The 14,334-nt window shown below is 43.8% G+C and overlaps 1 protein-coding gene across 2 annotated transcripts; it reads left to right on the forward strand.

Moving 5' to 3' along the window:
- Nucleotides 1-437: 437 nt before the first annotated feature.
- LOC135917169 (uncharacterized) lies at nucleotides 438-9,630 on the forward strand. 2 transcript variants are annotated; one of them, XM_070538239.1, is made up of 8 exons: nucleotides 438-726; nucleotides 3,170-3,215; nucleotides 3,801-3,990; nucleotides 4,061-4,270; nucleotides 5,636-5,731; nucleotides 6,032-6,085; nucleotides 6,171-6,299; nucleotides 9,155-9,630. In XM_070538239.1, the coding sequence occupies exons 1-8, from the start codon at nucleotides 587-589 to the stop codon at nucleotides 9,157-9,159; spliced, it is 870 nt and encodes a 289-aa protein (XP_070394340.1). In that variant the 5' UTR covers nucleotides 438-586; the 3' UTR covers nucleotides 9,160-9,630. The 2 variants fall into 2 exon arrangements, with proteins under 2 accessions (XP_070394340.1, XP_065306746.1); XM_065450674.2 differs by lacking the exon at nucleotides 3,170-3,215 and having other exon boundaries at nucleotides 616-726.
- Nucleotides 9,631-14,334: the final 4,704 nt, after the last annotated feature.

The raw sequence follows: 14,334 nt of genomic DNA on the forward strand, positions 1-14,334 counted from the left end.
GCTACAGGCGATGGTTACGATGATTTAATTCAATATTTATATCTCCCAAATCGAGCTATATATATATACCGCCGCCATAATATTAATCTCCTAGGTAGAACACTCGGGAAAAGACGAAATTCGCTGATTCATTAATTTTTTATTTAAGAACCCGGACTTTGAACACGGGCTAAAGAAAATCTAACCTAGCACTTGCGTGCGGATTTTTACCTTCATGTGCGGCCTCGCGCACCGTCCACAGTGTGGAGTACAAGGGCATCATTCTATAAAAAATAGTATGCTATAGTCCACGCGTTTATTCTGTTCTGTTCTGAGCAAATGAATGTTTGTATTGTTAACAAAACCGATGTTCCTGTTCTATTCACCCAGCCGTACCGTCGTACTAGAACTGTTTTTCATTCTATTTCAGCAACATGAATTATGCGCATTTGTATTCTGCTCAAACTACTAAAATTTTTTGAAGGTATTTTGAATATTTAATAGGCTTTGTGGCATTTCGGTTTCAGTAGTTTACGTTACTCTTTTGTAATATGCACCTTCAATCGTCATAGTCATCAATGTGTGTGAAAAGCGACGAACGTGCCCCATGCGTGCTCCGTCACGAAACGTGCGAGCCGATTCGCTGGCTTCTGCGGGTGCCGTGGCGCGTTTTATATTATTGAATGCAGGTGCCTTTCTCGCGCGCCTTTCAAGTGACGCACTGCGACCTTGCACTTTGGAAACGCGGTGAGAGATCTTTTGTTCCGTGCGTGTGATCCGAGGGCCAGTTTCTGCGCGGGTTGTACCGACTCTCTTCACAAAGTGCGGTTAGGGCTATTGTTAGTAAGCCTATTGCGTACAAGTGAAACTGCTTTGTTCTCGCTTCCTACGCACTGAATGTCGCGACCACCCGACAGGCGTGCTTGCGAGAAGGCAAGCAGGGAGACAAGGAAAGTTATTAATGTTTTTGCGAAAGAAGGAGTTCAGGGGGGTTGTGAAAGTAGCCGGCATGACTCGGAGCAAATAGCATTTGTTCAACCTCTCGAAGCACCACGTGACAGCGGTGGGAACAGCTTAGAAAACTTAAATCGCTCAATCGCGGGATTTGAAGAGCATTGTTACGAAGACCTCACGTCCGTAGACGCAGATGACAGGGAACAGTGGGCAGAAGTCAATCTTGAGTCTGGTAGTAGTGAAAGTGATAGTGAAGAGCGCACAAGCGTACATGACGGACTGCAGGATTCCTTGCGTGAATGGGCAAACGAATATGGTATCAAAAGAAGGGCGCTAACAGCTTTGCTGAAGACGCTAAGGACACAGGGGGGACTTCATCAGTTACCGGAGGATGGTCGTACACTTATGCAGACCCCTCGAAAAAACCTGGATGAATTTCCCATTTGTGCTTTGGCGCCAGGAAAGTATCGTCATTTCGGACTTGCTGTGGGTCTTCAGCGTTCATTGTCTCATGTAGAAAAGCTGCCAGCTGTAATTCCACTCTCATTTAATGTAGATGGCCTCCCCTTGTCAAAGAGCTCCAAAATGCAACTGTGGCCCATACAGTGCTTACCCCGTGGTTGCGGCAATGTGCCCCCATTTGTTGTGGGTGCGTTTGCTGGACAGTCTAAGCCATCCTCGTCTAATGATTTCCTGAGGCCTTTTGTTCGAGAGCTGCAAACTTTGCTTGTGCAAGGTGTGAATATCAATGGCGACACTGTGCAGGTGACAGTTGCCTCGGTCATCTGTGATGCTCCAGCGCGAGCTTTCGTTACTATGACAAAAGGCCATGGAGGGTACAGTGGTTGCGCAAAGTGTACAGTCGAGGGATCTTACATCAATGGAAAAGTAGTATTTTGCGACATGGACTGTCCGTTACGAACGGATGAGAGTTTCAGGGAGCAGCATGATGTTGAACATCACAAGGGAGAATCTTGCCTGTTGGACCTGCCCATTGACATTGTAAATGACCTCCCACTTGATTACATGCATCTTGCATTACTGGGTGTCATGCGGAAATTGCTCCAGTTGTGGATTTCTGGACCACTGCGGGTTCGTTTGGGACCTCTGGATAGGCACACATTCAATGAGAAGAGCAAGCTGCTAAATCCTCACATCCCTAGTGAATTTCCCCGTAGGCCACGCGGACTCGATGAGCTCGACCGCTGGAAGGCGGTTGAGTTCCGACTTTTTGTATTCTACACAGGCCCGTTGCTTCTCAAGTTCTGCCTTCGAGATGATCTATACCAGCACTTTTTGCTGCTCCATGCGTCGTTATCTATACTTGCAAACAAGGAGCTGTGTCGTGAGCATGCTGGTTATGCCGATGAGCTCTTGAGATGCTTTGTTTCACATTTCCGCGAATTGTATGGTGACGAGCATGTTTCTTTCAACGTGCACAGCCTCATACATCTTGCTTCTGATGTTAAAATACATGGAGAGCTAGACTCCTTCAGTGCCTTCCCATTTGAGAACAACATGCAGGTGCTCAAGAGGCAGTTGCGCAAGCATGGAAAACCCTTGGAGCAGCTGCGCAACATGATGGTAGAGAGCCAGTCTTGGACACGCAGACAGACATGGGATGAAATTCCTGTACATTTTAGCCGTCCTCACAGTCGAGGAGAACTGCTGCCGGAATGCTGCCCTCCTGAATATGAAAGGCTGTCATGGGATGCATATACAATTGCATTGTCTAAAAGAGACAACTGCTTTGCACAGGATGGCCATGTTGTTCTGGCAAAAAACATAGCCTATATCAGAGGGTCTAAGCAGCCATGCATAATTGGCCAAGAGTTTCTCATCAAGGAAGATTTCTATTCTTTACCCTTTGAGTCTTCCAGAATGGGCATTTATGTTGTATCAGGGCTATCGGGCCTGAAGCCTTGGTCCCTGCACAACCTCCAAAAAATGGTGAAGCTGCCACTGAATGGAAAGTTTCTGGTTATTCCAGAGCTTCACACAATTTAAAGGCCTAGATTTAGCTAGCATTCGCAGAAACTTCAAATAATATCTGCAAATTTATAGAGGTTGGTGTAGTGCAGTTTAATAATCCTGAAGTTTTTGCAGCCCTTAGTGGATTACCTTACGTAACGTTTAGTTATTTGTGAAACATGCAGTGAAAAGGAGGGTAACAGTGAGCAATGAAAGAAATAAGCCTCAAATAATCCTGTAATTAACCCGTGCACACTCACTGTAGGGCAGTTCACCGCACAGTCCTATTCTGCTCAACCATATTTCCACAGGTTAGTATTGGCAGAATGCTGCCATGTTATGCCTTTATTTTCAAGGTTATTTATTGGCTGTTCATGACAAATGCCTGTCATATGTGGTTTGTGGTCTTGAGCCTGGTGGCTGATTAATGCTTGGCGCAGATAGCTGGTCTATAAGAGTAGCAAAATGAGTGCCAAGGGTAGGACACTTCGACAAAGTAGTAGGATGCCACTAGAAAATTCGCAGGCATAGGATGGAGAGCCAGATCATGTTGGGCAAGGATAATCGGATTTCATTGGGAATGGCCTTTGACTGGCACTAAGATTAAATGGCTTGGTGACACATACCGCTCCCATCACAACTTGCTGCTGGGATAGTTGGTCCATAGGTGCAACGATCCATAATGTGGCTTATTACAGCCGACATTCAAACTAGCCAAAGGGCTTGAAATACTTGAACTTTAGTAAAACGGCTGTCCTTGGCTGCAGCCAACATTTAAAGAAGACATGTCATTATGGTGAAGGCAAGTCCCTTGGGAAAATGCTTTTTCACTGGTTCCAGGCAGAGGCTTCCCTTGTTTCGCCACCACTGAATACTTCTGACGCTTCATTTTTCAGATGGCTTATGTGATCGCTGAGTTCGTTGAGGACAAACAGGTGGAGGTGGTGCCAGTGACATGGGTGGAGGGTGACAAGTGTGCGTGGCCCGACAACCTCAAAGGCAACAGAGTGACATCCTTAGTAAAGAAATCTGTACCACCAGACACCTTCTGGAAGTGCTACAGCGTAGCAGTGAAAGGGGTATTTGGTATGTATCGTGTACATAAAAGCCTTTTTTGTTCTATACAAATCAGTTGAATGTTGAATTTTTGTTTTAGCAACATATGAACAAGCAAGGGCCAAACTTAATGACAGCCAGTATACATCAGACCTGGGCACAGGATCGGAAATGTCTCAAGGAAAAAGGACAAGGAGGCCACCAGCTCAGTGGTCTGACTCGGATGAGCCTGACACACCACCGCCACCCAAAAAGGCCAAGCAAAGCTCCAGCAAGCAAATTCCAGCTCCACCAAGCAACTTCCCACTAGGTGAATTCAAAATACTTGTTTCTACTACTTATGGTATCCTGACACTTAGCAGTTAAAAAGTAAATTTAATATATTTTGCTTACTGGTGAGTTATTATTTCCCAGGCCTCTCTTCTGCTTCTGCAGTGCAGCAAGACAGCTGTGAAGAGTCTGAAGTTATGTGACTGACATTTTATAGATAGTGCCTCAATGGTAATACAGTGCAAATCTATTTTAGCTTGAGCTTCCTAATCCACAAAGAATAAAGTGCTTCCCCATTGTGTAATATAAGCCATTAATTGAATTGTTCTTGTCACCTGTGAGGGCTTCGACATACGGGCTGACAAATCAAGGAATGGTCATACGTTTCCTTGTTGATTTTGGTTTGTGTTTCATTTTGCATGGCCACCTAACGTCTACTTTTGGCATAAATTCAAACCTAAGCACTTGTGACAGCAGTGTATTATTTCATTTCTAGGTTCACCCGCATTAAAGAACGTACACTTGTGGCTACTGTTTGCTCATAAACAGACTTGCAAGTCATTGTACATGACACATCTATATAGCAATGTAAAGCAAGCGTTCTGGCCAGTTATTTCCTGTTTGAATTTCAGTTTATGCTGTTAGGGTGTTAAACTTCTGTTCAAGTGAGAAGTAGGCTCTTGGCAGCTATGTTGATAAACCAGCATGATTTAGTTTTGAATTGGATAATGGGTCATGTCATATAGTTAGCTGACCTGCTTCATTATTTATTATGTACATTGAATGTTTTAATGCTAAAGCTTGAGGTTACCTTCTTACAATTCATTTGCAAACTGTCTTGATGTATTAGAGGAGCGATTTGCATAGCTATGCGCAGGTGTGAAATTACACCTTTAGAATGTAAAAAAGAAACTGTTCTGGGCATGAGGTTGCAGGCTCAATTTTGAGCTGCAATATGATTTGGAGCGGGATGCATAAACACATGCATTGCGCATTGGGTGCACATTACAGGACCCTAGGCGGCCCAAGTTCAGAAAACATACTTCAGTGCCTTTGATAGATGGTATGTAGCTTTGGGACATAAAACACCATGAAAAGAAAGAAATGAGTTTATAAAATTGAAATGTCCATGGTGTGTTGCAAGCAAATTGTGAACTCACTAAAACTTTACATCATGCCTGTAAAGTGAGCACAGAGAATGCAAGTCAATGCACTGATGAGTTGGTATGCCAACCTATGATATTGAACATGTAAACAAAATGCAGACTGCAACTGCAATCATTTGCTTAGCACTCTTGCATTTTGGAGCATCCTATGGAATGTCTACCATATATGTGTATCAATAACATGACATATGTTCACTATAGCTATGCATTCACAGGTTCACTGCAATCACTCTCTGCAGATGTGAATGACATGCCGCAAGGTGGTGCAGGTGGCCCTAGTTCACACAGTGCAGATGGCTCCAGATCACACACTGCAGGTGGCTCTAGCTCACACAGTGAGTTTTGATAAATCTTGCTTTTACTTTTTTTTTCAGTGAAGGGCTATAATTTTTAATGTGGCAGTTCTGTCATATGTTTAACTTCATGTGTATGTAAGCCAAAAAAGTTTCTAAGATGTATCTGTGGCTTGTTCCTAACTTCACAACTGGAATGCACTTTGCAGCTGCTAGCGACAACCTGGAGATGAGCAGTTCTGGTAGAATGTTAAATGGGCTGGGGTCCCACAATGTGACAGCCTTTGATATTAATGCAAAGTACAAGCATGCATTAAATGCTCACTATTCTTTACTGTGCAGGTGACCAACGGACTTGTGTACCCTCAGGTTCCCCTGACGAACTTTCAAACAATAGTAAGCTTTCATTGTACTATAATACTTCACTACAAAATTTTTATATTTGCTATTCTCACCATTAGTGGGAACTTGCTTATTTCAGTTGCTGCAAGACGGATGACAGAAGGCAGCACTAACGATATTGAAGACACCATCAAATCGTGGCTAAGGCATGCTCCAGAAAGGGCCAGCAGCCATAAGAAGCCAAGCGCTGAGGTCTGCCTGCCTCAAGGTATGCTTTTACCTCACCGATTTTCAGCAGCTTGAGAGGCGGTGCCGCATGTTGATTTCTTTAATCGCAGAATGTACCCTTTACTATCCGAATACTCACTTGATAACATTCCTTAGAGAAGAGCGAGTTGTAAGCGTGACTCAAAAATGTTGGTTGACTTCCGGCTAACTTTCGAAGAACATGCTTCAAGCATCGTTAATGCATTCTACAGAAAGTTAGGCCTTATATCAAAGACGACCGTACTTATATAATGATCGCACTTTTTTGTCAAAAAAAATTATGCAAATTCAGGGGTGCAATTCAGGTTAAATTTCCCACGAAAAGAATTCTTTTTTTCATCCCGCATTTGCTGCGGGATGACAAGCAGGCAGCTGCTGCTGTCAGTTCGGGACACCAAAACAAAAATGGTAGCCGGCGGAGGAAGCTGAACGGGATTATTTTTCTTCTTGTGAGTACATTAACGTGCATTGAAACAGTTTCTTCCGTATCAGTAATGAATAATATCGTTAATATTGGCAAGTTTGCGACAGTAGCGTAGCCATGTCCAATTTGAGAGGACAGAAACAGAGAGGGGCACGCTTAGCTGCCAGTGACATAGAAACACATGGCGGGCACGCTGTGGAAACTGCAGCATTTGTCTTCACTGCTATCCTAATATGGCACGTTTCTGCTAAGGGTGGGCGAATATCTTAGCTGCGTTACGAGCGTCGGTGTATTAATAGGGTACACTTCTTCTTCTAACGTATCAGTGCAAACGTGACCACTATTGTTGCTACTCGCGATTTGTTGCGTGCCTACGAGTGCATACGAGAAGAATCGAAAGGCGCCGTTTGTGTTGTTGTTGACAAAAACCATTATGAAGCCTACAAATAATAAAGCCGAGACAAGTTTGGTTGTAGCTTTTTTTTTTTCAAGGAAGTGTGGAAAGTGATGAAAGGAATGAAATGAGGCATCTGTTAAGAAAGAGAAAGGTGGGTGTGTGCAGATCACTTGGTATGTCTTCAAGAGTTGTTCACATAGCATTCGACAGATGGTAAGCGCGATCATCGTTAGCTAGACTTGGCACACAACATATCGCTGTGACAAGTTCAGGGTGCGATCATCACACGGGAAAGAAAAAAATCAAATTTTGACAACAAAATTCAGGGGTGCGATCATTATGCGAGTAAATAGAGTAAAGAGTTTACGAATGTGAGCTGTGTTATTCTCTCGTATTCTTTGTTTGTCTGCTCGAAGCTAAAGTTTAGTTCTGTTGTATGGAACTGTATTAATTTGACTGACTAATGTTGCAAAAATTGTATGTGTTCAGTGATATTTCATTTGTGTCCTGTACAATCCATTTCTTGGATGCCGTGTATCTTATGCCTACGAGTGTGTACTGTGCATGTATAATATTAGACCCCTACAAATAAGGCGGAAATACCGTGATTACTTCACAAACACTTCTCCTGTCCGCAGTTACTGTGAGCTGTAACGTTATGCATGCCTCGCCCTAAATTGCTTAATCCTAGCATTTTATATGTGAAATCCTCTTGCACCTCTAACGCTATAACAATCTCTTGTAACACAACAAAGTACCTTGCATCGTGATCTTGATATATTAGCTCTACTATTTGCTCATTATCTGGCTCGTGTATTTGATTAATTCAATTTTTTGTTGCACTTTGTACCGCTGTTGTTTGAGATGTTTTATTTTTTGGTTTTGTGTTCTTTGTGTAACAGAAATGCAACAATATTAAGGCATAATAGCTGTTCTTGGGCACTTTTAGAAAAAAACTCAAAAAATGAAATAAGTAAATTAAATTACCACTTAGCAACATGAATTCACATCATAATAGTGGCCACAGTGGCTTTCCACTAGAAATGGACATGGGTTTCTCCAACTGAGTTGCATGGCTCAGTTGGAACTGTTTAATACTTAGCTCAAGCTTCTGCATTGTGATCAAAACTGATGTTTTAAAGCAGCCTAAATGTAGGCCAGTATGACTACACTGCTGGTAGTTAACTGGTTTTCTGAATTAAAAATTTACTGTTGTCTGTACTTCATTTATGTATGTGTACATAGTTCAGTCTCTGCTTTTAGAGGAGCCTTCCATGAATGTAGCTGACATAAAAGACAGCTCTAGTTCAGCATGCATCAGCTGTGATTTTAGGTTAGAAGTGATAAATGGTGTATTAAAGTCAAGCCTGTGCATTTTTTGCATTAAGAATGAAAAGAAAAAGACCTAATAGTTGCGTATTACCTAGGATCATGCTGCAGTCATACTCGTAGCACATAAGCCTAACTTGCTGTGTGGGTGGGACGAACACTCACAGCACTAACAGGTTTATCAAAAAGGGATTGGGAGAGGGATTATGTTGAACATACTTCTTAAATATGCCCTTGCCAACTGCTATCCCAAGTGTACATGAATACAGCAGCTTAGATGATGCACCACAGAGGTTTGGCATGCAGGTTTGATCTCTAAATATGGGTACCACTTCTGCTGTATAAACAGGAAGCTCTCCCATGAGTAACAATCTTCATAGCACAGGTGTACCTGAATGAAGTGAATGTAGGGACGTACACTAGATTAGAACAGAGTGGGAGACCAGTGCGATGCATTATAATGCTGTATGCATGCACGTTTCCTATGAGTGCCACTGCATTTTTGCATCTGATTTGACTGCAAAAGTGCGCTTTGAAAGCTAAAACCAGCTGTCTACAGCATGGCTGGCCCCTTCAGGTTGCCACTCATATGAGCAGGATGTTGATTTTGCAATGGCTTGATCATTATCCACAAAGCAGGCTTGTACTCGTTTGTTTCCCCAAACCTCACATTTTTTTATCATTCTGCTCTTTTACTTTCATGCAGAATAAGTGGAGGCCATTCCATTGTAAAGCACTGCAGCTATGACCTGAAGACTGCACAGGCATCAGAGGCTGCTTGGTTGTGGGCGTGTGCATCTGGTGGAACTTAGGGGATCTGCTGGGCTACGCCAAGGCATGTTTCGTGGACTAGAGGCAGCTACTCAGGGATTTTTTTTTTAACTTTGCACAGTGCAATTGCAGAATTTTTTTTCATGCATTGGAAGGATTCTGCCTGTCATCTGCATTGTCAAATCACTTGCAAAGTCATGCTCTTGCTAGGCTCCATCAATATGGTTTTGTGCAGAATTTGTGTGCGAGAACTTTTTATTGTTTTTGTTTTTTAATGTCATGGCAGTCTTCTGTATTGGTGAAATTGCTACCATTGCAAAGCCATGGTTTTCTGAAATGCTGTTATTCTGCTACTGTACAAAACTTGTGTGCGAAATACTTACATTAGACGCAAGATCTTTTTTACCTCAATATTTCAGAGTATTTCTGTTTGTTCTGTATGTGCATCTACATGTCCACCCATTGTTAGCATAAACACACCAGTGCATGGTTCGTGCACAATGCAGTGCACAAGCGGCAAAAACCACATGCATGTGTGAAACGCTAAGGCAGTGTATTCCGTGGGATCGTTGCCCAGATTTCTCTGCACAGAAGCGGTTGGCTTGCCAGGAATAAATTTGACTGTTTTGCAGTCTTGCTCATCTGCCTGAGACCTAGCTCGCAAGGAGGATCCTTAATCCTTTGCTTGTATCTGTAGACCACCGTCGTAAGTGGCACATTCACTGTTGCATAAATGCCACGCTTACTGTAGCCCTGCTGTGAAGTGTCCACAATCTGTCATCTTTGCATGGCTGTGAGAATCCCAGCCATTTCCTGTTTCTGAGCGCAAGGAATGAAAAGACTGCGACGCATGCCTTAGTGGCAATTCAGAGGAACCCTCAAAAGACCAAATAAATATGTTAGCTTTTTTATCCTGCAATTGCAGCTTGGACTGACCCCGACATATACGGGCATCACTGAAGCATGCTGTGCATAAGTATAGCAAACAAGCTGCTCCTGTTGCATTATGCTAGTGTCGTGTTCTGCCGTGCTCTATCTGTGAAATGAACACATACTGGCCTATTGTGTGATAACGTCACTGTGGTGTACTATTGTGGAAACACATGCTGGTGTGTTCATGCTACCAGTGGGCTAAACATTGGACCTTACTGGGAATAGTAAAGGCCAGCCACTCATTGCAAAAAATGCTGGACAGGCCTTTCCCTCTTGCCTTTTTGTGTGCTTGATGGTCTGAGAATCGCCTCCATTGCAAAGAAATGCTTTTGTAAGATGCTATTATTTTTCCTTTGTCCAAAGCACTTTTTGTCACTGGATCTTGAGGGTTTTTCTAACCTCTGCCTTTATTATGCATGTTGCTGCCTCTGCAAAGCTACCCCTTCGTGAGACCAATATTGTGCCTGTGTAAAATAACTTGTGAGAGCTTTTTACTTTATATATTTTTTATGTCATGGAAGATTCCTTTTATATTGCTGCTGCTGTAAAGCCATACTTGTGGGACTATTGTTGCGCATATGTATAGACTTTTGTGCAAGATACTTTTAGCAAGACCAACTTTTTTTTAATGTTTTGGTCATCTGTGTCCTACACTATGAGCATCTTGCTTATAAAAGCAAGGATGCACTTTATTGAAGTGCTCTTAGTGTGTTTTAGTACAGAACTTTTGTGCAAGATACTTTTATGACATATTTTGTATTATGGGAGGATTCTAGTCACTTTCGTGCATATGTAAGTTGCTTCCAGTGAAGTGTCATTGTTCTTTGTACAAAAGAACTTTTCTGTGAAGTCTGATGGGTACGTCTACAGTTTTACAAGGTAGAAGTGCTACCACAGTCTATATGCAAGTTTAACATCTAGTCATTGAGCCAATGAAACAGCCAGTTTATTTTTGCATCATGTGCATTGCTGTTGTTGCAAAGATGCCATTATGTGCCTTTTTGCAAGAAAATGTGTGCATAGTCATTGTGCCAGATATTTCTTGTTCTCTTGTACTGTTTGTTTAGTTATATTTGTGATATCACAGTTCAGGTACCAATGCAGTCAGTTTATTCTAGTCTTTTTCCTTTATAAAGTGTATGTACATCACTGCATTAAGTTGACAATTAGAATTTTTCTGTGTTAAGGTCACTTCAAGAAGCATCTTTAGTTCTCTTCTGTGCCCCTGTACTGATCTTGTCAATGTCAACATATACTCCTGCTGGCATCTTTTGTGATTTTCAATTTCTTGTGGGTCCTTATGGGCATTTCTTTAATGTGTTCAGGCACAGGTTATGTTTTGCTGTGCCAAGCACACAGGCATGTTACAGTATGCTTTTTAAATAAAGATCCAATGTTTCTGCAGTTTATGCACAAGTCTATGCCTCAGTTAGGCCATCCTAAAAAGCTGAGCAAGTTTTATTAAAAGGCTTATTACATCATTTGAATTCACATTCATGCAGCTTAATATCTACAACTTTGATGACTATTGGAGTTGATACATAATGCATATTCTGGCTTATTCTGTGCATTTGGAAACTGCACATATACATTTCTGATGCCTGTGTACCAATGGAACTTACATTAAATATGTTGAATGTGCCAGTTTGCAACATGTGCTTCTGCCGTGGATGTTGTGTCCACGTACATTTTCACCTTTGCAACCTGCACCAGTAAGATGGTCCCAGTTCCTTTAGCGGCACTTAATTATTTGTGCATGCAATTTTCACAGTAAAGGAAGTGCAGCATATCCCTGTAACTGGTACATTGGTTCTTAGGTATAGCACAGCTTCTAAAGCATTGAAAAAGCCGCAGTACCAGCAAGGTGACACCCCAACAAAACCGAACAATGGATAAATCCCGGATTTATCATGGATGTCCTCTGTACATCTCGTGGACGTTTCTGTAATCAATATCCACATTTAAAATCCCACAAATGTCCCTGGGATGTCCATGTCCAGATTGTTTTATCCAGCGGACATTGTTCGGATATTTAGTTTTAAAAACGTCCATTTTTAAGGTCCGACGGATGTCCGAATGTCCGATAAGGGCATACACGGGACGTCCGATTGAACGCCTTTTTTTTTGCACGGGACGGTCCCTCAGATATCCGCCGTATGTAATCTGGATTTGTGGGGATATCCGGTGGATGTCCAAACGTCCGGCGCTAAACGTCCATCGGATGTACTGTGGATTATTTGTGGTCCATTGGGTAGTGCTGAACTTAGCGTCACAAGTTGGCAGCTGGACGTAAATATAGTTATTCAGTCGTGTTTTTTGCTAATTGTAACAACGTGGCATTATTTCGCGTTATTGGCGGCGCCTCCAGGAGACCAAAGCTAGAAACCGGACTGGTCCGCCGTGTGTTGAGGCTCCCTGATCGCTTGCGCGTGCCAGCTGGGGTGTGTAAGATCTATCGCGGGCAGCCAATTTTTTATGCGAACACCCCCGGGCACGCTTCGGCCTCTGCGGCCCAACCCACGGGCCGCCCTGCTTCCAGCTTTGATCCCCCCGCTACAGCTTGGGTGCCCCGGAGATCCTGCGCCGCCTGCTTTAATATAACCTCAGGTGCTCTCCTGCGGCCTCCGTTTGGCGGGTACATGTGCCCTCCTGGAGCAGTGCTTGTAAAGAATCCGATCTATCGTCGCGACGAAAAAAGCGACTCGCGACGTATACAACGTTAACACCAGTGAAAACCTTGCCCTTTCATACACAGCGATCACCAAATGGGGCGTCCATGCCCACTGCCTCACCGCGCGGGCACCCAGCGGCAGAGTGTAAAAACAAATTCGACCGCACTCCCCAATGCTGGAATGTCTAGGCATAGCCTCCTTTATATGAAAAAATAGAGGAGGCTATGGTCAGGAGACAAACGCATACAGCACGCGCTAAGAAACCTCCTCCGTAGTGCCTAAGCAGAGTCACATATTCAAGGAGCAAAAGCCCCCAGATTTTCTGTCTCGCGCCCGCTTTTATCGCGCCTGCGCACAAATGACTGGCGATCCCTGAAATGAACGCTCGTGAATCTTGTAACGGTTCGGAAAGGAACACGGTACGTTCATATGAGGGATCGCCAGCCCTTTGTGCGCAGGCGCGTGTAATAGCACATCTGGAGGCTTTTGCTCCTTGAATATGTGACTGCATAGGCACTACGGAAGATATTTCTTAACGCCTGTTGTGTGCGTTTGTCCCCAGACATGCCGGCATTGAGGAGTGCGGTCGAGTTTGTTTACGCTCAGCCGCTGGCTGCCCGCGCGGAGAGGCAGTGGGCGCCGACGCCCCATGGTGATCGCTGTCTGAAGGTGCAATGTTCCGGCTGGTGTTCTATAAATCGCGGGCCGCTTTTTTCGTCGCGACGATAGATTGCATTTGTTTACAAGCACTGCTCCAGGAGGGCACACGTAACCGGCAAACGGAGGCCTCAGGAGAGCACCTGAGGTTATAATAAAGCAGGGAGCGCAGGATCTCCAGGGCACCCGAGGGGTAGCGGGGGAATCCTGGGCCTCTACCTGCAACAAGATGGCAGAAATACTGAAACAATCAAACGTTTAAAGAGCACACTAGCAGCCACCACGCAGCTAATACGCAGAGTAACAAATAAAGCTCACTGCCTGCGTGAATCAGATACTGTGCAAGTGCTGCAAGCTTTTACCGTGAGTATTGTATTCTGCCCCCTATCTCAACCCCAATTCAACCTAAACCCAAAGAATAAATTCTATAATCAGGCAAGCTACCAAGGCAGCGCTCCGTCTGCCCAAGAACACCAGTAACGAACGCCAGGCGGAGTTAGGTGTGCATAACACCATACAAGAACTAACCGAATCACGCCTTCAGGCACAATATCTCCGATTAGCCAGCACTCCTACCGGAGGATATATACTTTCTAAATTTCAAATTAACATTCCTGCTAATCATAACTCCCTAAAAGCCCTTCCCATGGCAATTCGTGAAACGCTACGCATTCGACCGCCCCCCCCCCCCCCCCCATACCATGCGCCCCGACCAAAGCCGCGAGCGACGAAAAGCCAGAGCAGCAGCCCTTCATAAACGGTACGGCGGTGAACAGAATGCAATATGGGTAGATGCTGCATGTGATCAGCACGGAGCCACAGCGGTTGCTTACACACCGAACGCCCCTCCCTT

The sequence above is a fragment of the Dermacentor albipictus genome, chromosome 5 (assembly GCF_038994185.2).
Source record: "Dermacentor albipictus isolate Rhodes 1998 colony chromosome 5, USDA_Dalb.pri_finalv2, whole genome shotgun sequence".
NCBI classification, from domain to species: Eukaryota; Metazoa; Arthropoda; class Arachnida; order Ixodida; family Ixodidae; genus Dermacentor; species Dermacentor albipictus.

Coding starts and splice junctions, on each gene's coding strand:
- LOC135917169 (XM_070538239.1), top strand. CDS start 587: ATGCGTGCTCCGTCACGAAACGTGCGAGCCGATTCGCTGGCTTCTGCG. Junction 3,216..3,800: donor GCTCAACCATATTTCCACAG/GTTAGTATTGGC, acceptor TTCATTTTTCAG/ATGGCTTATGTGATCGCTGA. Junction 5,732..6,031: donor AGGTGGCTCTAGCTCACACA/GTGAGTTTTGAT, acceptor TTTACTGTGCAG/GTGACCAACGGACTTGTGTA.